This window comes from Condylostylus longicornis, unplaced genomic scaffold (genome assembly GCF_029603195.1).
Source record: "Condylostylus longicornis isolate FDR11 unplaced genomic scaffold, ASM2960319v2 ptg000098l, whole genome shotgun sequence".
In the NCBI taxonomy this organism is placed as follows: Eukaryota; Metazoa; Arthropoda; class Insecta; order Diptera; family Dolichopodidae; genus Condylostylus; species Condylostylus longicornis.
The window spans coordinates 315,895-342,138 of NW_026578066.1; the positions used below are offsets into that span (position 1 = coordinate 315,895).

General features: G+C 25.4%; 7 protein-coding genes across 8 annotated transcripts in view; 5 read left to right on the top strand and 2 right to left on the bottom strand.

Moving 5' to 3' along the window:
* The window catches only part of LOC129613919 (uncharacterized), a 53,262-nt gene extending 48,855 nt beyond the window's left edge, over positions 1-4,407 (top strand). The window contains exons 2-5 of the mRNA XM_055528255.1: positions 2,614-3,064; positions 3,137-3,296; positions 3,363-3,540; positions 3,602-4,407. Coding sequence (XP_055384230.1) covers positions 2,637-3,064; positions 3,137-3,296; positions 3,363-3,540; positions 3,602-4,329 — 1,494 coding nt within the window. The 5' untranslated portion in view covers positions 2,614-2,636 and the 3' untranslated portion in view covers positions 4,330-4,407. The remainder of the gene's footprint in view (positions 1-2,613; positions 3,065-3,136; positions 3,297-3,362; positions 3,541-3,601) is intronic.
* Positions 1-8,934, bottom strand: part of LOC129613918 (centrosomal protein of 135 kDa) — a 65,050-nt gene extending 56,116 nt beyond the window's left edge. For both annotated transcript variants that reach the window (XR_008697351.1, XM_055528253.1), the window contains exons 1-8: positions 8,695-8,934; positions 8,524-8,580; positions 8,200-8,326; positions 7,716-8,104; positions 6,945-7,512; positions 6,175-6,877; positions 5,904-6,114; positions 5,626-5,741 (exon numbers count right to left, since the gene is read on the bottom strand). Coding sequence is in view for 1 of the 2 variants with exons in the window: in XM_055528253.1 (XP_055384228.1) it covers positions 5,626-5,741; positions 5,904-6,114; positions 6,175-6,877; positions 6,945-7,512; positions 7,716-8,104; positions 8,200-8,326; positions 8,524-8,580; positions 8,695-8,808 (2,285 nt within the window). In the remaining variant the exon portion in view is untranslated. The remainder of the gene's footprint in view (positions 1-5,625; positions 5,742-5,903; positions 6,115-6,174; positions 6,878-6,944; positions 7,513-7,715; positions 8,105-8,199; positions 8,327-8,523; positions 8,581-8,694) is intronic.
* Positions 8,935-9,433: 499 nt separating this feature from the next.
* On the top strand, positions 9,434-11,389 carry LOC129613988 (putative uncharacterized protein DDB_G0282499). Its single transcript, XM_055528352.1, has 3 exons — positions 9,434-10,078; positions 10,138-10,302; positions 11,031-11,389. The coding sequence occupies exons 1-3, from the start codon at positions 9,649-9,651 to the stop codon at positions 11,273-11,275; spliced, it is 840 nt and encodes a 279-aa protein (XP_055384327.1). The 5' UTR covers positions 9,434-9,648; the 3' UTR covers positions 11,276-11,389.
* Positions 11,390-13,111: 1,722 nt separating this feature from the next.
* Positions 13,112-16,074, top strand: LOC129613941 (trypsin-4-like). Its single transcript, XM_055528291.1, has 5 exons — positions 13,112-13,157; positions 14,606-14,776; positions 14,891-15,085; positions 15,302-15,498; positions 15,928-16,074. The coding sequence occupies exons 1-5, from the start codon at positions 13,112-13,114 to the stop codon at positions 16,072-16,074; spliced, it is 756 nt and encodes a 251-aa protein (XP_055384266.1).
* Positions 16,075-16,479: 405 nt separating this feature from the next.
* On the top strand, positions 16,480-17,780 carry LOC129613971 (signal peptidase complex subunit 3). Its single transcript, XM_055528326.1, has 3 exons — positions 16,480-16,777; positions 16,839-17,105; positions 17,532-17,780. The coding sequence occupies exons 1-3, from the start codon at positions 16,635-16,637 to the stop codon at positions 17,659-17,661; spliced, it is 540 nt and encodes a 179-aa protein (XP_055384301.1). The 5' UTR covers positions 16,480-16,634; the 3' UTR covers positions 17,662-17,780.
* Positions 17,781-17,824: 44 nt separating this feature from the next.
* LOC129613970 (exosome complex component RRP43-like) lies at positions 17,825-19,018 on the bottom strand. The gene is made up of 3 exons (XM_055528324.1): positions 18,886-19,018; positions 18,184-18,789; positions 17,825-18,074 (listed from the first exon to the last, which is right to left on the bottom strand). The coding sequence occupies exons 1-3, from the start codon at positions 18,900-18,902 to the stop codon at positions 17,849-17,851; spliced, it is 849 nt and encodes a 282-aa protein (XP_055384299.1). The 5' UTR covers positions 18,903-19,018; the 3' UTR covers positions 17,825-17,848.
* A 485-nt stretch (positions 19,019-19,503) lies between these two features.
* On the top strand, positions 19,504-20,702 carry LOC129613991 (valacyclovir hydrolase). Its single transcript, XM_055528357.1, has 3 exons — positions 19,504-20,121; positions 20,188-20,443; positions 20,535-20,702. Exons 1-3 carry the CDS (start codon positions 19,626-19,628, stop codon positions 20,623-20,625), a joined length of 843 nt encoding a protein of 280 aa, XP_055384332.1. The 5' UTR covers positions 19,504-19,625; the 3' UTR covers positions 20,626-20,702.
* Positions 20,703-26,244: the final 5,542 nt, after the last annotated feature.

The window sequence follows — 26,244 nt, forward strand, 5'->3', positions numbered from 1 at the left end:
TAATATATTTTAAAAATATTAATTTATTTAATATATTTTTTCTCTTTTTCTTATTGTTTTTTTTTTTAAGCAAAAATTTTGTTTTAAAGTAAAATCATTAAGAGTAATACAAAATCGTCTCTATAATAATGTAACATTTGAGGCTCATTCAACAGAAACATTTCAATTAAAATGGCAATTCGATTGGAAACTATTTAAAGAATTGAAAAATCTATTTGTAACAATTGATTTTAAATATAAATCAAAAAATAAAAGTTTAAGTTTAATAAATAGTACATTTGATTATTGTAAAATATATGAAAATGATGGTTTATTAAGTAATATGGTGTCGAGGGCAATTTTTCAAAATTTAAAAAATTTTAATACTATACCAAAAAATTGTCCAATTAAAATTGGTTACTATTATGTTCATGATTTAATTATAAATCAAAGTTCATATCAACAATTTATGCCAATAACAGATTCAATATTAAAAACAAAAATTTTTACAATAAATAAAAATCAAAATATTGTAAATTTAATTAATTTGGATACTGTTATAAATAAAAAAAGAATTGGTTCAAGAAAAATAAATTATTGTCAATAATAAAATGAATTTTTTAAGTAAGTATTTTGTAAATTATAATTATAAAAATTTGAAAAAAAAAATAAATATCAAATTTTTAAAGAAAAGATAATTGGGCTTCAATTGTTCTGATTTCTCTAACAATTGCCCTAAGTCTCGTTGATTTCTTTAAGAAATTTAACACATTTGTTCAAAAAATATTTTTTTTAGTAAACCTATGACAATTGAATTACGACATAACTTTCAGTGTATAGTAATAACCAATAACAACAAAATAATAAGTGCTTTATACAAAATAATTCTTAAAATGTGGTAGGCAAGACTGACAGAATTTTGTAAAATTCTATTTTTAGAAATTCCAATTTAAATAAACCATATTTTTCCGCTTGGTATAAATTTTAAATTAGACACAAAATAAAAAATAAAAATTTAATTTTTATCAAAAATATTAGCAATTTTAATCACTGTTATGAGCACACACCTGTAATAGAATTATTTATTATTCTAATTAAGAAGTGCTTAACTAGAATATGTTAAAAATTTTTAATATTACATTCGCTCAGATTTTTTAACAGAAATTCCAAATTAGAATTTAACCTCGTTAAGAATTCAATAACCGTGATGATGACCATTACAAAAAATTACTAAAATAATCACTAATTGTTGTCTTATAATAACTTAATTTTTTTTTTTTAGAATTAGTGAGAAAAATATTAGTAACTGTTATAGTAAATTATTAAGTAACTATAGTAGGTTTTATAAAGAAAATATGAAATTTTTACTTTTATTATTAATTACTTTTATAACTGATGGAGAAAATAAAGTATGATAATTACTTTACTTTAATTTAATAAAATATTTTTTGAATATCCAAGTTTTCTCATTAACACATCTTAGACTACTATTTAAATTACTTTTTAAATTTTTTTTATTTTATCTTACATTTTTTATCATTTTAGCAAAATTTTTGTGTTAAATTAAAAGCATTACAAACTAAATCAAATCAAGAATATAACATTATAAATTTAAACGTAACTCATACAAATACTGGAGATCAAGCATGGTCATTTTTTTGGCATGTATTTAAACCAATACAAGCAATTTTCTTACACGCTGAAGTTATTATAAAATCAAAGAAAATAAGAATTGAAATAACAAATAGTACAATAGATGCTTGTAAAGCATTCGATAATCGTGGATTAAATTTTATTGCATTTACATTTTTTCAAGCAATTAATCATTTTAAAACCGTACCACATTCATGTCCAATAAAACCAGGATTTTATTATATAAAAAATTATACTGTTAATCAATCAGATTATCCACAAGTATTACCAAATTGTGATTCTGATTTAAAAATTCATTTATATTGTATTGAAGGTCAAAATAAAATACATTTATCAAATATATGTGTACAAAATAATTGGGATAAAATTCCAAAAAATAAAAAATGTAAAATTTAATATAAAAAGAAATAAAAACAATAATGTAATTATAAATATGTATGTAGTTTTTATCTATAAATTTAATTTAAAAATAATAAAATAAGAATAGTTGAACGTAAATTAAAAAAACAAATTAATACAGATTAACGAGAATTTTTGAAAAGGTGATTATATGCAAAGTCCATGTACGGAAATAATTTAAATTTTCTCTGAACAGAAGCCCAAAAAGAAAAAATATAAAAAAATAGGCGACGACTATAAATTATGAGAAACTAGGAGACTATACTTTCCAAATTATGAGAAAATAACACCTTATTTCATTATTTTCAAAATTCATCGTCATTAGAAAGTTATTGTTATGTCTTTTTCAAAATTTTACAAAAACAAATAGGGCCATTTCCAAAATTATTTATCAAGTGAAAACCAAATTTCCATATTGTAAACTCTTAAGTGCCCTCACAAAATTGCCCAGCAAAATCCGATATTGATATAATTTTAATAATTAACCTTAGCAAATTTTTTCTAATTTTATTTTTAATTAAAATAAAAAGGTCCTTTCATGGAAAAACTAATTACTTATCCTATATTTCTTTTTTTTTACAGAAAACCCTTTTTTTAAATTGGCTATGAGGAGAAAATTTTCTACAACAACAATATGTCAAATATCATTACTACATACAACTTTAATTTGTCTAATATTAATTATAAGTTTAAGTAGTTCAATTAAAAGTGCAATTGTACCGCCACCATGGAGTGATCCTGAAAAAAATCCGTGCGCCTTAATGCCAGGCGGTTGGCAACTTTTATATTGGCCGCCATTAAAAAAATGCTTTAAAATATTTTCCGTTGGATATCCATGCCCCGACACAATGGAACTAAGTCCTGCAACATTGACGGGAAAACAAATGGCAAAGTTAGGTATAACCGCTGAATGTAAATGCCCACCTGGAACAGCACAAAGCCGTAAAAATCAAAAATGTTATCAATTATTTGAGCAAGGTCCTTGTTCAAAAGGAGAATATTTTAATGAAGCACAAGAATCAGTAGGAAGAAAGTATATAATAAAATTGAATATTTAATATAAATTTATGTGCCAATATGTAAGTGAATAATAATTTATTTATAGACCAACAATACGATGGGGAAAATGTGAAAAGCCCAGACCATGTCCAAAAGGAATGCTATTTTGGCCAAGAGATACAAAATGCTATACAAAATTTACAAGGGGGCCATGCCGTAAAGGCAAACTACTTGTTTTAGATGATGATGAAATTGCAAGATGCGCTGTAAGTCTATATTAGTTCGTTTTCATTCATAGCAACTAATTATATAAAATATTACAATTTATTTAGTGCAGTAATTCAAAAGAACTAAAAGAGTACTTTTTCGAAGCAGAAGAAACTTGTCACGAACATTTTACTAAAGGTCCATGTACTGGACATGGACATATTTTTCTACCAGGCGGAACGTGTGGTTGTAATCCATTGATGCCGCATTATCACTATGAGACCAATCAATGCTACGAACTAGGTATATAATAAAATTTAAAAGTCGACACTTATTTGCATTCTGAATTTTTAATTTTTTTAAGGAACACAGGGACCATGCCCTCAAGGTCATATTTATACAATACCAGATGATCAATCAAATCAACAACAATATCATCAACCATTAAAAGCAAAATGCCAATGTCGAGATAATTATGTTTTATGGCAAAATGATGGTATTTGTTATAGACTTTATACCCGTGGACCATGTGATGCTGGAGAATTTTTAGTTAATAGTACGAATTGCATTAAAAATACGTGTGGGAAAGGGCGACTCTTTTTTCCAGAACAAAAATCATGTTTCAAAATTGGTTCTCAAGGACCATGTTCCTTGCATGAAGTTGTAATATTTGATTTTACTGCAAAACCATCAGTTGATGGTATTTCTTATAATGGTATATGCGGTTGTTCGGGTGTATTGAAGAATTTAGATCAACAATGTACCAATGCTGCCCTTGATCCAAACGAGAATACATGTGAATCTTCTCCCGGAATGGTCGAATTGAATGGCAAATGTTATAAATTATATACAAGAGGTCCATGTGGACCAGGTCAATGGTTAGAACCATTTAAAATTAATGGAGAATTTAGTGAAAAATATAAAAGAATGACTAGTAGGGCTAAATGTCAATGTCGTCCCGGTTATGAAAATTATCAAAATCAAGAAGATAATGGTAATATCGTTAAGGGTTGTTATGCTCCAAATGTTGGTATAGCAAGGTATTTAAATCATCAATATTCAAACTATACATATAAATTTCGAAAAATTTGAATTTAGTCTATTAAATTTTTTTTTCCTTAATTTGTTTTGTATAAATTTAATATATGAATATGTGATATTTTTAGTACAATCGCACTATAAATGTAGATTAAATCTATAAAATTTCTCATAATCTACACTAGTATTGATATTAAAAATGTATATTATTAAGATTAATTTTCATTTTTCCAATTTATGTAAATAATAATAATTAGTTTTCTTTAATATTATTAAAATATACTTATACATGTATTTTACGTAAAAATTTCTACTTTCTAGATTAACTTACCTTTTTTGAAATTATAAAATTATATAATTACGTGTTTTTATTTACAATTTAATTCAACAATATTTTCTTAAACAACCACAATTTAAACAAAAATTATATATTATTTTTTATATAGGTGGTTTCTACAATTGTTAGGATATGGAAGTTCATGAAAGTCTAATAGCATAATATTGATATTTCATTCGCTTTTATTTTGCAAAAAGATCTAATTATATGAGATGTAATGTGAACAGAATAAGTTAGTAAATGTATAATGTATAGTAGTTAGTTTGAATAAAATTTATTCGAAATTCATTTAAAAATTTTTTACGAATTGCAATAGAAACGTTCCTTCACATTTGCAAATTTAAATCAAAATGTTTGAAGTCTGTATAATAATATATGATTTAACAACTAACTTTTGATTTAGATCTTTAATTTACTATAATTCAAGTAGTGCGACAAAATTGAAAAGTTAAGACTTAAATTTTAAAAAGTCTTAAATTAATGAAAAAATAATATCTAGTAAAATTATCAAGTCCCTAATTATAATCATAAAATGATAATCTTAGATTTATTATTACTAGATTTGTTAAGTGCATATTTTATAATAAGAATTCTATTAAATGTGTTATATAAAATTTTGTATTTTACGAAATATCATGCAATATTAGAATATTAAAGTATTTTTAAAAATAAAAACTAAATCAAAATCTTGAAATTAAGTGTTTGATCAAGCAATATTTGTTTCAATTTATGCTAATAAACTTTTGGTCTAATATCATTTATTATTTGAGAATTTTTGAAAACGTTTGCAAACAGCTATTCAAATGCATATGTTTATGATTGAAAATACTTTGAAACAAACTAAAAACTGATTTCCCTAATTACATTTCCAGTTAATTATATTCAAGTTTTTGAAATTGATTAAATAGAAAAGAAAATTTAAGTTCTTGTCCTCTGCGAAATCAAGTTTTGCGATGTTAAATTAACTAGTGATATATTAAATTACTATATATTAAAAAAAGAAAAAAACTTACTCGTATTTTTGTTGGAATTCCTGTCCAGTCGAATCTAAGTCTTTATTTCTTCTTGTTAATGATTTCAATTCACTTTCCAATTTATAAATCTTTTCAGTTTTAGCATCTAGTTCAGTCTAAAATAAATTTTTAAGATTTTTTCTTATATTTCAAAGTACAGAAAAATTCAATAGTAAAATTATGTACATTTATTTCGGAAAAACAAATATTACTAAAATTTAAAAATTTTTAAATTTTTTTTAATGTTCATTCCGAAATAAAATTAAACTTCTAATTACAATAATTTTATCCTTCTCATTTTCTATTGTGCTATTAATTGATTTCAAAGCAAAAATTTCATTTTTCAATGCATCCAGTTCATTTCTTGTGGTGGTACGATTTGTGTCAAATGATGTTAAACGAGCTTCCGCATTTTCGAGTTGTGTTTCAGCTACAGCATATTTATTTTGTACATCCACCAATGCTTTTTCAGTTTGATCTTGAAGAATCCTTTAATTAGAAAAAATTAATTACATGTTTTGTATTTTTTGATTTTTAGCAAAAATTTACTTTATTTGATTGTAAGAAGTTTTTAGCTTAGAATTCTCGTTTTGTAATTCGTAAACACGTTTTTTCAATGTCTCTATTTCTTCTTTCATTAGCACTATATGAGTTTGTCCAGGGATTTGGGCAGTTTCAATTTCACGTTTTTCTCTTTCTAAACACAAAATTTTATTGTTCAATTCATCAATTTCGTCTTTAAGTCTTTGTGATTCTTTATATTGTGTTTCAGTTAAGCACTGCAAACGTTCACGTAATGAATCACGCTCTAATTTTATTCGTTCCAGTTCTGCTTTAACAACGTCCCTTTCGCGTTCAGCACGTATTATAGCAGCTTGAACGGTATGCGGATAATGATTTGATGCAGTTGTACTTGAAGAGCATGGTCTCGGTGGGAATTGCCTGTCACGGTACGAATGCGGTTCCATTGGATGATGATGATGATGATCATGGTACATTTGCGATTGTTGATGATATGGTGCATTTGGAGGATTTTGCTGATGTTGCTTAAAATCCATTAACTCAGCCCGTAAATTGCGCAATTCTTCATCTTTTGATTTTATTTGCGTTTGTAAAAATTCTAATTCTTTTTCTGATCCCGCTTTGTGAATTAAACTTAAGTATTCCTTGTGAAAGAAATCTCTCTCAGATTTTAGCCGCGCTCTTTCATCCTCCATAAATTTATGATTACATTCTGATTTATCCTCGTTACCTTATCAGAAAGGTAAGAAATTTAGATTAAAGATCTTATAATAAGTAGAAAAAAATTAATAATATACCTTTGTGCATCGCCATTAGCTTGTATTTTAATTTTTCATTTTTTTTATGCATTCTTTCTATTTCATACGACATTTCACGCTCCCTAGCTGTCAGTTCATTTAGTCTCTCATGAAGTTTTCTTTTTTCATCTAAATTACAGTTTTTGGATCCTGCCATTGTGTCATCGTACTCTAACAAATTTGAATCTTCTAAGTGACCTGGTCGTAAAGTCTTTTTAATTTTTTGTATTTCTAAATAAAGTTTTTCGATTTCTTGTTCTTTTTCATTGATTTCCTCATTAGCTTCTTTTTCAAGTGACAGTGCTGTATTTTTTAATTCTTCTAATTCTTTTTCCAATATTTTATTTTGTTCTATCAAATCTAAAGCTCTCTGTTTTGCTTCATGCATATCACTTTCACATTCATACAATTTTCCTTGAATTTCATTTTTTTCTCGTTGTAGTAAATCCAAATCTTCTTTCAAAGGGCCAATATTGCGATAACAACAATCTCGTGCTAATGCCGCCGCAGGTCGCCCTCCTTGCAACAATTCGTTCAAACGTTTTATTTCCCGATCTCTTGCCTCTACCTGTTTTTTCAATATAATACTTTAATTAGTAGATTTTTTAATTGACAAGGTAAAAAAAAAAATAAGAATTGTTCACTTTAGTCCTGCGGATCACACCAAAAAAAATACAAATTCTTTAAAATCAAAAATCTGTAATTTATCTCAGTTTTTTTTAAGTTTAAAAATTATGAAAATATTTTTTAAGGCGCAAAATTAATTTCTACCTTATTTTTAAATAAAGATACTTCGTCTGACCGATCCTTCAAATAGTTCTGAAGCCTTTCTATCTCTTGTGGCTCAGGTGGTCCATATGCTTCTTGTTCACGCGGGCTTCCACCATCTATTATTAAACGTTTAAACAAAGTTCTATTGCATTTTGCACATTTACGTTGCTGATGAGGATTAAAAGGTGGATTTGGCAAAAAAACTCCGGATCTAACTGTGGTTATAAAAGCAGGTCTTTTAATCATATTAGTCCCATCTTTTTTATTTTTGAGCACTTTCGTGTCGGAGTATTTAATTACTAATTCTCGTACTTGATTTTCTAATTCTGCACAATGTTCTTCCAAATAATTTTTATCTGTTTCTAAATTACGAATTTTCTTTGCGTAGTCTGAAAATATTGAAAAACAGTATGTTCTACGTATAAAAATTATTTTTTTAATTTAAATTTAATCTCAAAACATAAAAATCTGATGTATTGTTTACCACATAAAGTTTCTTCGAATTTCTCTCTTTGTTTTATTAAATCAATGTTAAGTTGATTAACTTCATTAATAAGTCTTGAATTATCACATTTATATGGCTCAACTCCTAGTTCCCAACAACTTTTCTCCTAAAATCAATGTATTTTAAAACTTATAAACGCAAATTACTTAATTACTACAAATAGTCATATCATAGGTCTTTTCAAAATGAATAATCAATAAATTAGAATCTATTGAGTACATGGATATGACCTAAATAAAATAACATAACAAAAATATTTTAAACAACACAATATTTAAAACTCTAGTGGACTAATTTACCTACCTCTAACAGTTCAGAAATTTTTTTTTTAGCATCACGCAAACTCTCTGTTGTTTTCACCTGTTAACAAACAAAAAATATTTTTGTTTATTTAAAGCGGTTAAAAATTTCAAAGCTTTAAAAAAAGCTAATATACCCACTTGTATTTTACTCTACTGATTTATTTTAACTTACCAAATCTTCAAAAATACTGGAAACTAAAGACAATGCCGATAGTGGTAAAGGCTGCGTATATCCAAGTACATCTAATTTCTGTCGCAAATTATTAAATATCCCATCTATATTCATGCTGAATTTTCATTATTTTAAATCACAGTGCAAATTTTAACTTATTAAACAATTTAAAAAATAATATTTTTAATAAATAAAATTTAAATTTTCAAAAGAGAAATGTCAAATAATTTTTAATTTAGATTGTTCACTGGTCACAACAAAAAACCCAATCAACATTACCAAAACGACAAACATCTACAAAATGACAACCTGAAATGTCAATTTCACGACATCTAGTGTTTATTTATATATATATTCTTTCTCTTATTATTCTATAAAATGTACATTTCATTGGTCAATCAGTTTCATGACGAGCTGATGAGTGACGTAACTTGTGTGAAATTGTATCTCTTTTCTCCCTCTGAAAAAGTTTAACTTTTTTGATTTGATTCGTATAAGGCAAGCTATATAAATTTTTTTTTAATATTAATTTTTTTGATGAAAAATAATGAAATAAATATCATTTTGAAATTATTTAATCCACGCAAGTAGTGGATCAGTAAATTTTAAATCATTGTATTCTTTAAGCTTCTATTATCAACCACTAGGTGTACTACATATTACGTTAAATTCATATAGTGTTTAGCAACAATTTTACGAGGCATGTTTCTGATCCATTTTTTTCGCCTCGTCAGTGAATGTCAAAAATTAGGGAAACCTTTCAAAAATATTTCAATATTATTGTTTTTGATCCCGAAAACCTTTAAAGTACAAATTAAATATTTTAAATAACAAACAAAAAAACTATACAACTAAGTTTATTAACTTCCGATATTTTCTTTTTATCCATTAATTTTAATTATACAAAACTGAAGCTAAAAATATTGCTGACATCATTTTTCTAGAAATATAATAATGGTGTTAGATATATGGGCACATGGTACAAAAGAAAACCCAAATAATTTAGTAAATAAGAATCGTAAAGTTTTGGATATGTTCAATCCTAATCATGTAAAATCCATTGCCGTCAATAGTAATGGAGTCCAATCGAATAATGAGAATGTAGAAGACATTTCCTCAATACCGTGCAATATTGATACAAATTTTGCGCGGGATACTAATGCTTCTAATGTGTCTCACATATCATCTAATGGATATTATGGATATTGTGGTATTGTAGCGAATACTAATAAAACAGATCATTTTATGGATTCAGATACAAAAATGGAGTTTGAATCTTGTTTTGAAAACAAGCAATCGGAACGTAAAAAACGTGGTTTTACTGAAGAGCTCCCAGAAGAATATGACAGCAAGAGATTAAAGCACGACGATGAAATATATGACAGTAATTTTGTTCTTATATTTTTGTAAAACAATGTTTATCAAAATTTTTTAATAACTTAGATTTTCGTCAAGTATCGTTTGATCCCAATGCTACATCAATCGCTTTTACTAATACAACGGACAATCAGAATCTTAATGAAGAAAGAAATTCTACACAAATGGATTTGGACCTGATTCAAACAAATGATTCAGAAGTATCATTGATAAATAAAGTTGAAAATACAAGTAATTATTCCAATAACCATAATAATAGGTTTAATAATAAGATTTGCACATATTTTGATACAAGTAGATGCATGTCATCCCATATGATTTAATATAAATGCAAGAGAAATTGAAATAAATTTAATAACGAATTACAAAATGATTCGATATTTAAAATATTTAAAAATTCTTACCTTACATAATATGTTTGTTTAATTAAAAATTAGAAATCTTTAAATTTCACAAATGAAATGAATTTAATTTCAAATGTAAAATATGTGCTAGATTTAAGAAATCCGAAAGGAATTAAAATTAACGCTTTGGCAGTCAGAATGTGGACATGTACCTTGATAGTTTTTTGTGAATGTAGATTTTAGAGAATACAATAATTTGTTAATTAATTAAAATAATAATGAAACTATATTTCCACGTAAATTAAATATTTTTTAATTTACACAAAGAAATTATTTTTTATATATGTATGTACAATATTAATGTTTATTTCCCGTAACTATTAAAAAATAAACTTAATAGAAATTTAAAACATTCCCTTCTATAATTTTTATAGATTTTTTCTTTTTCCTTTTCTTCCTATAAAAACAATTATTTAGATATTCTAATTAAAAAGCAAAATACAAAATAATTAAAAACGAAATTTTGATTTATACTGATTTTTTCTAATTGGTTTATTATTTTAATCTTTTAAGTTATTTGAATTCTAATTTTGATTTTTCTCCTTATATTTCCAGACCAACTTATACATTTAAAACAAAATTCATTATTTGAATATAGTTTGCAGGAAAATATTAAAAATGATAACAAAATAAATAAATCTAATGAAAATAAAAGAAACATCTCATACTATAAATACAATAAAAATAATTTTAAGCAATTAAATAATACAGAGAATTTATTAGAAAATTTATTTATGTTAACGCACGGTGGTAGTAATTATCAAATTTGGCAACATTATGATGTTAATATAGATATATAGTAACTTTGATAATTCTAAATTAAAAACAAAATTTTAATAAATCGAATTAGTTTTGTAATATAAATTTAAATTTTTATTTTTTAAATATTTACTTGCATTATTGTATAAATGTTGAGATCAAAATGAAAAATTACTTATATGTTAAAAGTAAAATTTTACTTAAAATAAAGATTTTGAAAAATTCATGGATGGCATTTAATTTAAATTGTTTTTAAGGTTTTTTTTTTCTAGTTTCGACATATTTTCAAATTAAATTAAAATTTTCTACATTATCATAGTTCTTTTATTGTTTTATTTTTCTATGAGTACCTATTAGGAAGATATAAAAATTTAATCTTTAATAGAGCGTCTTTTTTTTTCCTCAAAAAAGTTTTATTTCTGATTGAAAGTAGATCAGCTAGTCCTTCTTTTTAAATTTAAATAAACTACAATATTAGTGTTTGTAGACTCTTTGACAAAATGAATAGTTTATGCGTTATATAACTTTACCATTTATCATAAACGGTTATATTAGACAAATTAATAAAAGTTTTCAATATTTTATGTTAATACTCGGTATGTAATTCAAAACATCTGAATATTCCATGACTAAATTTATTTCAAATACTATTCGCAAAAAAAATTTATATATATGTGATTTATTTTAAAACTGTTAAGCTATTTGAAATTTAAAAATACACATATGTAGCTACACGTCGTTTTTAAATGTATTTGTATAATTTTAAAAATTATGCGTTAAAATATTGAAGGCTATAATTTTGAACTTGACTGATAACAAAATAAACTTAACGCATAAAAGAAAACTAACAAAAAAAAAAATTAATACACGACGAAAGTACAAAAATGTGATATAGACACCGAAGTCAATGAATCACAAAATGTAGCTTGATCTTGTATTTATGAGGTATTTATCAAGTAGGCTTGGAAATATATATTGTATATGTACATATTATGGAGATCACCGTCATTACAAAATCAATTCAATATAAAATTTTAAATAATCATGAACACGTTCAAAAAGGTTTATTTACACTTTACACGATTACACGGAAGACAATAACTTTTAATTTTTTTTTCATTATATTATCTCTGTTAACTTACTTATTTCGTTATTGTTTTATAATATTTTAACATTGAAAAAGTTTTGTTCTCTTTTATAAACGGTGCAAAATGTATATACCTTCATATCAACATGTAAAAATTATGTAATTTTGTAATTTGTAGGTTACGAGTATTAACAGCCGTCGTCGAAAATTATCAATTTTAGATAAATTTTTGAATGATCTAGTCCAAATTAAAATATACAATGTATAAAATATATTTAATTATATTTTACTTCTATAAAATTAATTTTTTTTATATATTAAACCACCCTCAATAAAAAAAAAAAAACAAAAGAAGAAAAAGTCATAATTCAGGCAAAAATACCTACCTTACCTACTATACGAAAGCTCTTTGATATATATGAAGTGTTCATGTATGTATGTGAATAACGAAATATGAAATATTATAGGTATTATGTATACTTACGAGTACTTCATTCATCGTTCATTAAAACTAAAATTTCAAGGACCTTATTTTTAACAATACAATGCGATAATGAATAAGTATGTTATGCTCTGTATATAAAAAATATCTTAGTATTTTTTTTTTTCTCTTTTTTTCTTTTTTTTTCATTAATTGTAATATATATATATACTGCAAACAATAAAAATTCTTAATCATAATTAAAAATTAGTATTACGAGGATCAAGTAATTTCTTTCTTAATTTTTTTTTTTAAATTTTGCCAAAAAAAAAAACTATGAATTTTACTAGTTTTTTATATTTTTATATAATGATTTTTTTAAATAAAACTGCATTTACTGCTAATATTGGAAGATGTAAGTATAAAATATAATGCATATTTATATAATAAAAATACATACATGCCAACATACATACGTACTTCAGCACTTTACAAAAAACTACATAAAATTACATAACATACGCATATGATCATCAAAATTTAAAAAAACTTATTATAAAAATTCCATTATTACTTAAACTTGATTATTTGATTTCTTTGAAAAGTTTGTTATTGGACCACACTAAAGGCAAAGGACCTCATATTCTAATTGACTTAAAAAAAATATAATAAAGAAATTTTATTAATTAAAATACATAGATTTTTAAACATTCTACGAATTCAACTGAATTTATTATTTCAAACAAAATGCTGAAGCAGTATACTCGTAAAATCATGGGCCCTATATTTGTACGATGACAGATTTTATAGATCTAAGCCAAGATCTCTTAAAAGAAAACTCAAATCTTCTTATCCCAAAAATTTTTTTGAACTTTCTCAATTCGTTTAATAATGATATGAGGGAGGAGGCGAACCACACACTTCTATTTTGCACCTGACGTACGCCAAACACGTACATACATATATAATTACATAATATATTATATGTTATACAAGTATACATATATATCACGTTAAGTACAGTCCAAAATAAGAATTTTAAATAGAATTCCTCCTATTGGTCAAAATTAGCATTAAATTAGTATATAAATCACAAATATGATTTATAAGCTAAAAAGAGTGCGGTGAAATAGTAATAAGAAGTTGAGAACGCATCATCTGTCTGCGTCCAAAATAAATAATAATATTGTACTTAGGTAACACAAATGAAAATTATACATATGTACCTACATACATATATGGGTGTATGAATACAATTTGTGCCCCTTTTATTAGTTTCCTACTTAAGAAAATAATTTTTTTAATTTAAAAGTTTAATTAACTTTTACTCTAATTAATCCGTTCACTTAATTAAATATAGGGAAGTTAATTTCCATTTACATTCAAAATCTAACCCGTACTTTTTCATTTCAACTTTAATCAATGAACTTAAAAAATTGAATGGTATATAAAAAGATGCAAATAAACTTTTCAATGTTAATTTTATTTTTGTTTTTTTAACTACACAAAAGTAAGTGTTATACACCCAATAAATTATGCACATATGTATATACCTACATAATATATGTGCATAGATATTCACAAACGATAGATTAATTAATTACAAATTGTTTATGATTTATGACGCTTGTTCTGAATTAGTTTCAGTTTTTTTCCGTATTTAAATAATAAAAATAATCAAGTTCAATCATCACATACACATAAGTACATAAAAAAACATTCATTAAAATTTTAAAATTAATACAATACACGTGTTTTATCTGGTAGAAAATTTTATTAAAAAGTTCCTATAAAACTTACATATTTATTTTACATAATTGTTTATTGTGAATGATAAAAGTATGCCTTATGAAATTTTTATAGTATCTTCCAACTTTTGTTTTACTAAAGAAGGAAATCATAATAAACGAGATCCTCGAATAGTTGGTGGAAATGATGCAGAAAAAAATGAATTTCCCCATATGATTAGTTTAAAATTTCGTGGTGGACATTTATGTGGTGGTAGTATTATAAATGAAAATTGGGTATTAACAGGTAAATTGAAAATAATTTACTATTTTCATATTCACACTGTACAGAATCATTTTTATACATTTTCATTTGTTTGTGTCAATCATGCTCTTTATTGATGTTCTTCACATCGTTTAGCTGCTCATTGTCTTTGTAATGGATTTAATGAACAAGTTAAAATTACCCTTATAAAAGGTGTAGCTGGATTATATAAAATTTCTGATAATGATAAAAATTTTGAAAGTGCAGAAAATTATAAACCGTATGAGTTTAATTTCAAAAGAGCTGTAATTCATCCTAAATACAAATGTGCAAAATCTGATAATGATTTAGGTAATTGCATAAATGTAGCATAATATATGAATTATGTTTGTACAGGTACCTTACTGGCATACATAATAAGTAATATTTTATTACCACAAATGTACTTATAATATACTCTTGTAGCTCTGTTAGAAACGGAAACTCCTTTTATCTTCAATGAGCATATCAAACCGATTTGTTTTGCAAATAATTTGGAAAAGGAAAAATTATATGAAAATTCATTAGCAACAGTTATTGGTTGGGGATGGACAAATGAGGATCGTTCTCAAGGTGTTCGGTCAGATATTTTACAAAAAGCGAATGTTAGAGTTTGGAATAATGTTCTATGTCAGCAATCTTTTGCAAATAACCACAAGAAGAATATAATATTGGAAACGCATTTGTGTGCTGGATATGAAAATGGAGGAATTGATTCATGTTGGGTAAGGTTAAAAAAATTACCGTTATATATGTGCGCATATCTATGTATAACATACTTGCATAAGTGGTAGATTATAATATCAATAATGTACGTATGCAATATAATTATGTGTGTATGTAATTAAGTACTATTGAGGATGGAGATTACATATATTTATATAGTTGTTTAGATTGTATTTAGTTGTATACAGTACGTTTACCGTTTAAATTTTAAGTTTGCCCTAAGTTTTTCTCGTCCTTATCCGAACAATTCACTGCTGTTTAGTTTAAAATAAATTAATAAATAAAAGATTTAGTCTAAAGGAAGCATGGCGTAAACTGTTTCTTTTGCCTATATGCCTACACAATATATTTAATTTATAAACAAACATAACATGTCAGACATCTTACGATAATTTTAAAAATTAATTTTTTTTTTTAATTTTTTTAAGGCTGATTCTGGTGGGCCACTTATATATGAGAATAAATTGATTGGAGTTGTTTCAACTGGAATAGGTTGCGCTAGACCAGGATTGCCTGGAATTTACACAAGAGTAAACAGATATATTGACTGGATATTGGATGTTTTGGAAACTTAAAATATTTGTAATCTTATTATATTTTAGTATCTATTCAAACTGTGATATTTAGAATAAATTATTTACAAAAAAAGAAAATATTCTAATAAATTCTTGAAAAGAAAAACCTTTTATATAGATATGTTGTCAAGTTAAACAGACCTAGTTTTCTTTTAATTCTTTTATTTCTAAACTAATTGTATATTAATAATTATTAAATATAATTATTTATGCTAAAATAAGTTTTATGTGCTCCTACAATTGTTATATAATTTATAAAATTAGTTCTAATATTCGCCACGGGAATTTAAAGTATTTTACTTACAAACGAAAATCGAAGGCAGCACTCGCATTTAACGAAAAATGACTTTTATTCAAAATGTCAAATTATATATTTGACATTTCTAAAAATTTCAAAGCCGACTCGACAAACTTTTTTCTGACGTGTCGTCAAAACCTAAGAGGTGCATTTAATTAAATTTAAATATAATAAAGTTTTTAGGTCCTTAGAATAGTATTAAATTATTACTTATAATCCATAAGATTTATAGAGTTTAAACGAAATTTAAATAACATAGAAAATGCATACAGTTCTTACGAGAGGGAATGCTATATTAGCTTATTCTCTCAGCCTTTTAGCATGCTTGACTTTCTGTTGTTTCGTTTCAACAGTATTTCTAGATTATCGAACTGAAGCAAAAATTAATACTGTTAAAGTTTTAGTGTAAATAAAAACGTCTTTTTTTTTTAATAAAACAAAAACAAAATATATGTATTTATTTTAGTAAAAATGTACCAGACTATGGAGCTTCAAGAGAAAAACATGATTTGGGCTTCCTAACATTTGATCTTCAAACAAATTTGACAAGCTTGTTCAATTGGAATGTAAAACAGCTTTTCTTATATTTAACAGCGGAATATCAAACAAAAGATAATGTTTTAAATCAAGTTGTTCTCTGGGATAAAATTATATTAAGAGGGGAGAATACTGTATTAGATTTTAAGAATATGAACACAAAATATTATTTCTGGGATGATGGAAATGGCTTAAGGTAAGTAAATATTAAGTTACAAAATCTTCAAATGTAGTCATGTTGCAACAAATCTCAGTTGCAAAAAAAGCACGTTCGAAATTCATAGCATAGTTTAAGTTCTAAAGTTTCGTCACAGATCTGAAAAAGTGAGCTAGTTAGTTCTTGTAAATTTACAAGATGCAAAAAAAGATTTTTAAGATTTAAGTTAGGTCTTTAAGTGCATATCTGAGTTATCGAAAATCTCGTTTGCGACTCGTATTTTATCATAACTTTTAGGCATTGATATTATGTATTTATACATACATATATACGTACATAATATTAATCAGGTCGGCCAAACAAAACTATTACCTATAACTAGTGAAAAAAAAATTAGTAAACTATTTTATTCCTAGAAATTTTTTTCAAATTAAAAAAAATTAAAAAATTATGTTTGTTTTTTAGGGGAAATCCAAATGTTACACTAACATTGTCTTGGAATATAGTGCCGAATGCTGGACTTCTACCAAGTGTGTTTGCATATGGATCACATTCATTTAAATTTCCAATAGATTATTCAGTTTCACCAGTTTAGATAAAGAAATTTTTTGTTACATAAAAAAAAAGGATTTAAATTTGTTTATTTTGAATGATTTAGAAAAACGAACATATGAGTGGTGTTAAATTTTTCGAAATAAAAGTTCTTTAATAATATGTTTAGTTTTTTTTTTTTTTTTAATAAAAAATACGAATTTTAGAAAAATATTTTCGAATACTTTTTATTATTCTTTTAAATTCAAATTACCAGCCTTAGCATTATTTAATAATTCTAAAATATAACTTTCTCTTGCTAACGCTCTATTTGTACAAATCTCCATCTGGTTTTGACTAAATGGTGTACCGCCTGGTTTAAAAACAAAACAAACATCGGAATTGCATATTGCAATTGTTATCATTGTACTGGACAAATCTTCCTCTTCCGAAGTAGGATCAGTTACAATAATATTGCTAAAAAAAATAAATATTACATTATTTATTACTAAAACTATTAAATTCGTTTGCTATGCTGGGTGTATAAATTAAAAATTCTTATTACTTTAAATCAAACCTTACTTACTCATCAAACACCATAAGAGTTGTAGCAACAGGAAGAGAATTTATTTTAATTTTACTTCTTTCCTCGACGTTTACAGAAATGCTGTTAATATCGGCATCATAGTCAATTTTGGGTAGAGTTAAATTTTTTAAAGCAGCCAAAGCAGCTACTAAAGCCGTATCTAAGACACAGCCATCATGATTTAAACAAACTATATCCAAATATATTGCCCATACTAAACGTTCTTTACAGATACACAACTCTTTCAAATCGACACATCTTGCATTTGTTAATATATCATAAAGAGTACAAGTTAAAACATCAGCATCTTTATTCGCTATTTTAAAACTTGAATCATTTTCACGATATTTTTTTGAACATATAGGAGGTAATTCAATACTAGGCACTAAAAACCCGCTTTCTGGAGTTTCAGCTTTTGGTTTAGCCAACTCAGCTCGAATTCCGCAAACAATGTTTGTGTTACCAATTTTTACAATTGCTGATCCATCAGCAGTGTTAATTGAACCGATATTTAAAGCAATTGGACGAAATTTATCAAATTCTCTTCCGTCTGGTCTTATGTCGTTGATAAGGTAATCGCGGTAATATTTCACGGGGTAAATTAACCTAAAATAAAAAAGATGTTTTAATTTTATATTTGTACAAAGCAGCAAAACATTAGATTGTTTTATAATAAAGTAATAATAAAAACAAATGCAATACTTATATTGCTCGGCCATATATTTTTCTGTTGTAATCCTTACAAAAACATTTAAAAATTAATAATTGGATTTTTAGAAGGAAAAACTCAAATTGTGTACTTTATTTTTATTTACAAAAAATTAAAACAGGTAAATAAAATAGAAGATCTGTCATACACACACATCATGCATGTGCAATTTTTGAAATATCGTAAAATTATATTGAGTATAATTTAAATTCACAATAATTTATAATTAGTATATATTGTGAATCAAATGGTGACTTATTTTCAAAGAGGAGGTGTAATCAATAAAAGGAATATTTTTATTTTTTCAAATTTAAAGAAGTTTCTTTGAAAGAAAGGAGATTCGAAAAATTATAAATATTTTTTAAAAATATTTTGGAGTTCGCTAATTTTTCTTCTTGTTTTCATTTTAGTCTCCGACAAAATCTCAACGTAGATTTCAGAGCTTAATTTACCATAACTAATTTGACACTGAGCAAAGTTATATCGTATTTTTTTTTATTGACACAACGTAGCATATTTGCTACGTAACTGAGAACAAAGTCACATCCTTGTCTTTTTGGAATGTTGCATTTTGGCCATATGATTTTGTTTATTTACTCTTGATAAGACGATAAGGCTGTAGAGGAATAATAAGACTGTAAGAGTTGATAGTTGAAAAAGTATTGTATCTGGAAAAAAATCATCTTTGCAAAATAATTTTAAATTATTTGGCAACTTTAGTGAAAACTTAAAAATGGGTTTTGCTAACAGTATTAAATTTTTACAAAAAATTAAATTCGCAAGCCGAATGTTTTCTACCCAAGTTAAGGAAAAGAAAATTAAAATATCATCAGATATTTCCGTGAATATTGTTGAATCGGGGCAAGGTAAAAAAAGTATATTATGTATGCCAGGAGCACTAGGATCTGCCTGGACTGATTTTAAACCTCAAATAGAGTTATTGCCAAAACTGTTACCAGACTATAAAATTATAGCTTGGGATCCACCAGGTTACGGTAAATCTATACCGCCTCAAAAACAATTTGGCTTGGATTTTTTTAATAAAGATGCTGAATATGCTCATCAATTAATGTTAGAATTAGGATCACCCAATTATTCAATATTAGGTTGGAGTGATGGTGGTATCACTGCTATAATTTTAGCTGGAACAAATACAAAAGCTGTGGAAAAATTAGTTATTTGGGGTGCTAATGCTTTTATAAACGAGGAAGATGTAAAACTTTATGAAGGTATAAAATTTCATAATGCATTATGTTAACATATTAACAAGTTTCTATTCAATAAATTTTTGTAAGCAATTCGAGATGTGAAAAAATGGTCACCTCGAATGAGAGAACCAATGGAAAAAATCTATGGTGTTGATGGTTTTCCAAAATTATGGTCTGATTGGGTTGATATTATGACGTTAATCTATAAGGAAAAGAAGGGAAATATTTGTATGGAAGAGGTAGAAAAAATTTCTTGTCCAACTTTAATTGTTCATGGTAAAAAAGATCCAATGATTTCTCCTGAGCATGTTCCGTATTTAAAAGAGAAAATAACTAACTGCAGGTAAGCTAATTTAGTATTAGTATAAATATTTCTGGGAATATCACTATCTTAATCTGTGTCTTTTAATGCTTATTTCAACATTGTTTTTCAGTTATTACGAGTTCCCAGAAGGAAAACATAATATACATTTACGTTATGCTGAGCAATTCAACAAATTAGTATCAGAATTTATAAAAAGATAATCGCTGTTATATGCTATGTTTTTTATATTTTTCAGAAAATTTTTCTAAGTAATAAAGATCTAGATTTTTTAATTTTATTTTCCTAGTTTTTGGAGACCTAATAAATCAAAATTAGTATATGCTATTTACATTTTGGGAATTAGAAATAGTAGTAACACACCATTAACAGTAAAAGTATTCAGCAGTATCTGACACGATATTAATACGCTCACAATTCTTTTCGAGCTAATATTCAAAACATTATTTTTAGAAGAAAACTTTTGCGACTGCATCATAGATGTCTTAAGGAAAATTTGTTTAATTGATAATAGAGAATGCAAAGAAAGGATTTTTCGTAAAAAGGATTTTTCGTATTTACTTTTTCAACTATTATATTTTACCGTTTGGCAAAGGTATTTTGTCACAATTTTTACCAAAGAATATTTACACATGCAAAAATTTTCCTTTTTTTAGCCAAGTACTTTTTTCTAATGTTCGAAAAAAATTGGGAATTTTATAAATTATCAGTAGTATATAAACTTCTATATTACACTTTCGCATGAAATGGTATGAAGATATTTCGAAGTAAAAACAGAGTCATCTCGTGGCGGATGATCTAATGACTTACAGTAAATTTTTGTTAACCAGTATATTTTAAACGTTTAGCAGTTGTCTCTAATTTTTTTAATATCTTCATTTTTAGTAATATGCAAACTTAAAAAAAAAAAACAAGTGCCATCTATGTGAAAGTAGTTACATTATTTTACTTGAAGTCCTACCCAAATGCTCTTTATCAATAAGTGCGACATATATTAGAAAAAATTCAAACCTAAAAAGTTTTTTTTTTGAAGGAATAGAAAGGATTACGTATTAAAAATCTTTTTATTGAATTAATGAAGAAAGTGTAGTTGCTTACCAAATCTATAATGATCATAGCAATGAAGGGATATGGTTATAAATCTAACTTAGAAGGACATTAAACGCAGCTAGAAATTTATTAAAACAGAAGGAATCTAAAAAACTAATTGGAGGGCTGCAAATTTATCAGATGTTTTATATAAAAATCACGCAAAACAGAAGACTAAAAGGGAAGAAATGAATATTCACACATCGTATTAACATACTAATTTCACAATTTTTCAGCAAAGCTGACAGGAAAGTGCAAATTGCAGCAGCAAGGAACCTTTCAATATTTTTTCTCTTAAATTCTTGTAGAACATATGATTAATATGGCAGTTTTAAAGGAACAATGACAAAATTTTTTAATACATACTGATTTCTGCAGATATGACGTATCGGCATCGACGATTATATTAACTGTGTTAAATAACATGAAAAAAAAATTTATGAATAAAATTTTCTTTTACTAAGTACAACATGGTATTATAGTTAGTTAACAGTAATCTATGTACATACATACATATATAGCCTACATTATAATAATAGGGAACCGATTTTATTACCACCTATATCACATAACTTAAAAGTCACTAGATTAACGGTTATGTTTTTTGATTAATATAAAAATCTTAGATCTTTATGCAATTATGTGTGAATGTATGTATATTTTGAATTGAATATAGTATAACATTAATTGATTTCGTGCATGTTTATTGTAATTCTCAAATTACACAGTTATTTCAAAAAATCATTAGGTCATATTAAGCTTTCCTTCATTTTTTCTATTATTTACATGCATATATAATATTTACGCGGATATTTATATTTATACATACATACATTTTGTATCTGTTATTTTTGTTTTTCTTTAAGCATGTAATATTTAATGACCCTTACACTTCATATAGTTCATACTACTATACCCAGGTAGAGGAAAAGTTTCAAACCCCTTGTATAGTTGAATTTCGTGTAAATTGTAATTGCATGTGGCCTGTTTCTTTTTTTTTATTTTTTTTGTATGATTCTATTTTTTGCTAAAATTTTATAAAATTATATTTTTTGTAGTTCGTCAATATTAAAATATTTTCATATACAGTTAATTATATTACGGTGGTTAAGTTTGTTTCTTTTTTTTTAACACCCTCTTTTTGGTAATTTGTTTTTCTTTTTAGACATTAATGTTAAAAAATAATAATAAATCAAGTGAAAAAATATTAAACACATGTTATTGTTCAATATATGTTTGTATAAGTACATAGTCAGTGGCGTAATTGACACATAGGTAGTGTTGTGAAGGTAGAATATGTGAGGCGTAATTTGGAAAAAATCTCTGATATTAAGAAAATATTTTTTTAAAATTTTTGAAAACGACAATTGTATAATTTCACATACTTAATCATCTTATTAAGAGAAAATTTTTAATTAAACTTTATCTTTTAATTAAATTTAGTTAGATTTTCAACTACATAAAATTTTAGGAAATTTTTTCAATTGAAATTTTAACAAAATTTATTGCATATTGTTATAGGCGACCATTTCAATAAAAAATGTAAATATGGTAGCATAATTTATTCTGATTTATAATAAAAAACAGCCTAATCGTGTTACTCGCATTTTTACTCAATTTTTGCTCAATTTCAAATCAGAATACTCCGTTTTTCTAATTAATGTTTCATATTTCTATTGAAATTACTAATTTTTTCAATTGGATTTTTGTATATTTTTTTCAAATTGTAGAATGATCGTCTCACTTTCAAAAACAAATTGAATGAATTTTGTTTACGTTTTAGAAATAGACGAGATAAATTGCGTATTACCATAAAATTCTTCTCACTTGTAGCCAGAAATTACATTATACAAATAAATGATAGTTATTCATTTTCTTCTCACTTGCCGAATAAAATAGCGAATTAGACTATAACAGACTTTGAAATTTTAACTGAGACAAGAAGTTTTAGAGTATAAGCAGAATTGCATTACCATAATTTTGTTTGACTCATTTTGTAGAAATAATAAAATTATAATTTCCCTCTCTTCCCAATTTAAGTGTACAATTAATAATAAGAAGTTTTAATAAAAATCTTTGCACGTCACTGATTTTTTTTTTTTTTTCATTATATTACATTGAAATTTTGTATTATTAACTATGTACTCGTATACGATAAGTAATTTAAGTTCTTGCGATAAGTTGCGTATAAACTTGCAACACTGTTACATACCCATAAACATATACATATAAGTATATTATTGTTATATATAGAAATAAATCATAAATTATGCGTATATAATAAAAAAAATATACGTACATAGTAATTTAAGCGAATCCTTTCTGTAATTGCAAGAAATTTTAAATAATAAAACCAAGAGGACATTATATCAAAAAACAATAACTTTGCAAAAAATAGAATTTTGAATTTCAATAAAATTTTTTTGAAAAAAATTTATTAGAAAATTAAACTGAGAGATTTTGGAAATTTGAAACACAATTCTTATATTTTACAATTAGTAAACAAATTTACCTTAATTTTTCTTTAAATCGTAAACATTTGGACAAGCATGAATTGTGTATTCTGTTGTACATATATTTGTATATAACTACAAGTTTTATTTTTACAAAAAAAAAAAAAAAAAAAATAGTATAATTGTTATAAATTAACTAGTTACATAACGCTAAAAAGGTGTTTTTTTCAATATCGTATTAAAAAAGCAGCAAAGAACAAAAAAAAGGACATTACAATTATACGGATACCGTAAACATATACCCACATATACATATATTCATAAATAAGGTATATGAAATGATGAATGTTATAAAAAATTTTCGAATTTAATAAGAGCAACAGGAAAATGTACACGAAAAAATAAGTATTAAAGTATCCAACCCTCCTCTTTTTAAATATTGTGCATTGATTGTTTTGATTTGAAGTAAAAATTGAATTAAATTATGTGTTGTTGGTTGTGATTATTATATATATATATTAGATTACAATCATTGACATGCTTAATTTACATGAAAAAAATAATATGTAATCGTTATTTTTTTAGTTGGTATAAAAAAAAAAATTATAAATAAATAAATAAAAATTTCGAATTTCTGTAGTATAGGGAAAAAATTACTAAGAATTTGACAATTACTTTGTTCGATTTATGTATATATGGAGTGCAAAAATAAAATTTTATATAAATGGTTTTTATTTACTGTTGGTACGTACATGATTTCAATTTATTTTTAAAAATTATTTTTGTAAATATTGATGTTAAAATCCAAAATATATGAATAAGATTCAGGTGCGGTGAATTGGAAGGATTTGATTAAATTGATATTTTTGCAAAGTTTATGGAAAATGGCCAGTCAGAATAGGAATAGGTCGAACTGCTGATATTGAAGAGAAGAGTTGGAGAAATTCGCTGAATTTTAAATGACTTCATCACAATTGCAAATTCAAAGCATCTGACCTATTTTTGTTTTTATGTCCTTGGAAAAACTATTTCAAATTTCCTATTAAAAATCTAACAATTCTGTTGTTTTACTCTTTATATTACGTATAACTATTGTGTTACTTGACCTCTATAAGGGGTTATGTATAAGCATTGGAAATTTCCGAAATTTTTTGCATGGCAAAGTAGACTGGTTTCTTTTTACCATGATTTCTAATATTCAATGTATGCTTGCTTTATGTGTAACTGCAATAAAAATTTCTTATATAATCTGTTTAAAAATTTACTGAAAAAGCCTTATTTGTAAAGCGTTCTTTGATAAGAGATGATTTTTAAAAAAATTGAGAGCAAAGAACAGAAAGGTTAGGTGACAAAACTGTAAATAACTAAATTTTGAGAAAAAATCGGAATGAGAAAAATTTATTTTACTTGGCCCTTATTAAACTTTGTATTGTAGCACTTTTCCCTTCAACAAGTGAAAATATTGCGTTTACATACAGTCGATGTGTAACTACCACACTAGTAAATTTATTTTCATTCATATACGAAACTATTTCTTGAATTGCAGAATTTGATTATTTAGGATGAGCGATTTTTGCAGACCGAAATAGAGCAAAAAATAAATTTAAAGACGGATTAACATAACGCTTGGTTTTAAGGCTTAATTGCCTGAGTTAAGAAAGATAAGCTTGCGGTTTCGGAAATATAAAACGCTGAGAATTCAAATTTTACAAATTTCAATAGTCGATAACTTATAGAAAGGAGAGATAGGTAAAAATTTTCTTCTACGGTCTATGATCTAAGTACATATAAAATTTCAGCTTTCTTTCCTCAAAGGTGTAGAAGTTTTTTAAAAATGTCTACGGACGGACGGGCAAAGTGAAACTAATAAGAACTTTTTTTTCAAAATTTTTTTTAGAAAAGTGCTAAAAGCCATTAATTGCACAATGATGACTTATTTTAGATTTATTTATGTAAATGACAATATAAAAAATATGAAATTTCCAATGAAAAATTTGGATTTTAGCACAATTTTTAAATTCACACTCTATGTAATGCAATATAATTTTTCAATTTCCCCTTTAATTGAACATTTAAATTTCAGGATCTAAAACCGCTGATTCACTTATTTTTTTCGAAGTAATAAATTTATTAATATGAAAATAATAAACTTTTATATTGTACCTACTAAATTTTGTCTGTGGCAATAAATTAAACTTGGGACTGATTGTGTAAAAAGTATACTGCATTTATAGTAAAAGCTTCATAAAATAGAAGAATTGTATATTAAGATTTTACTTA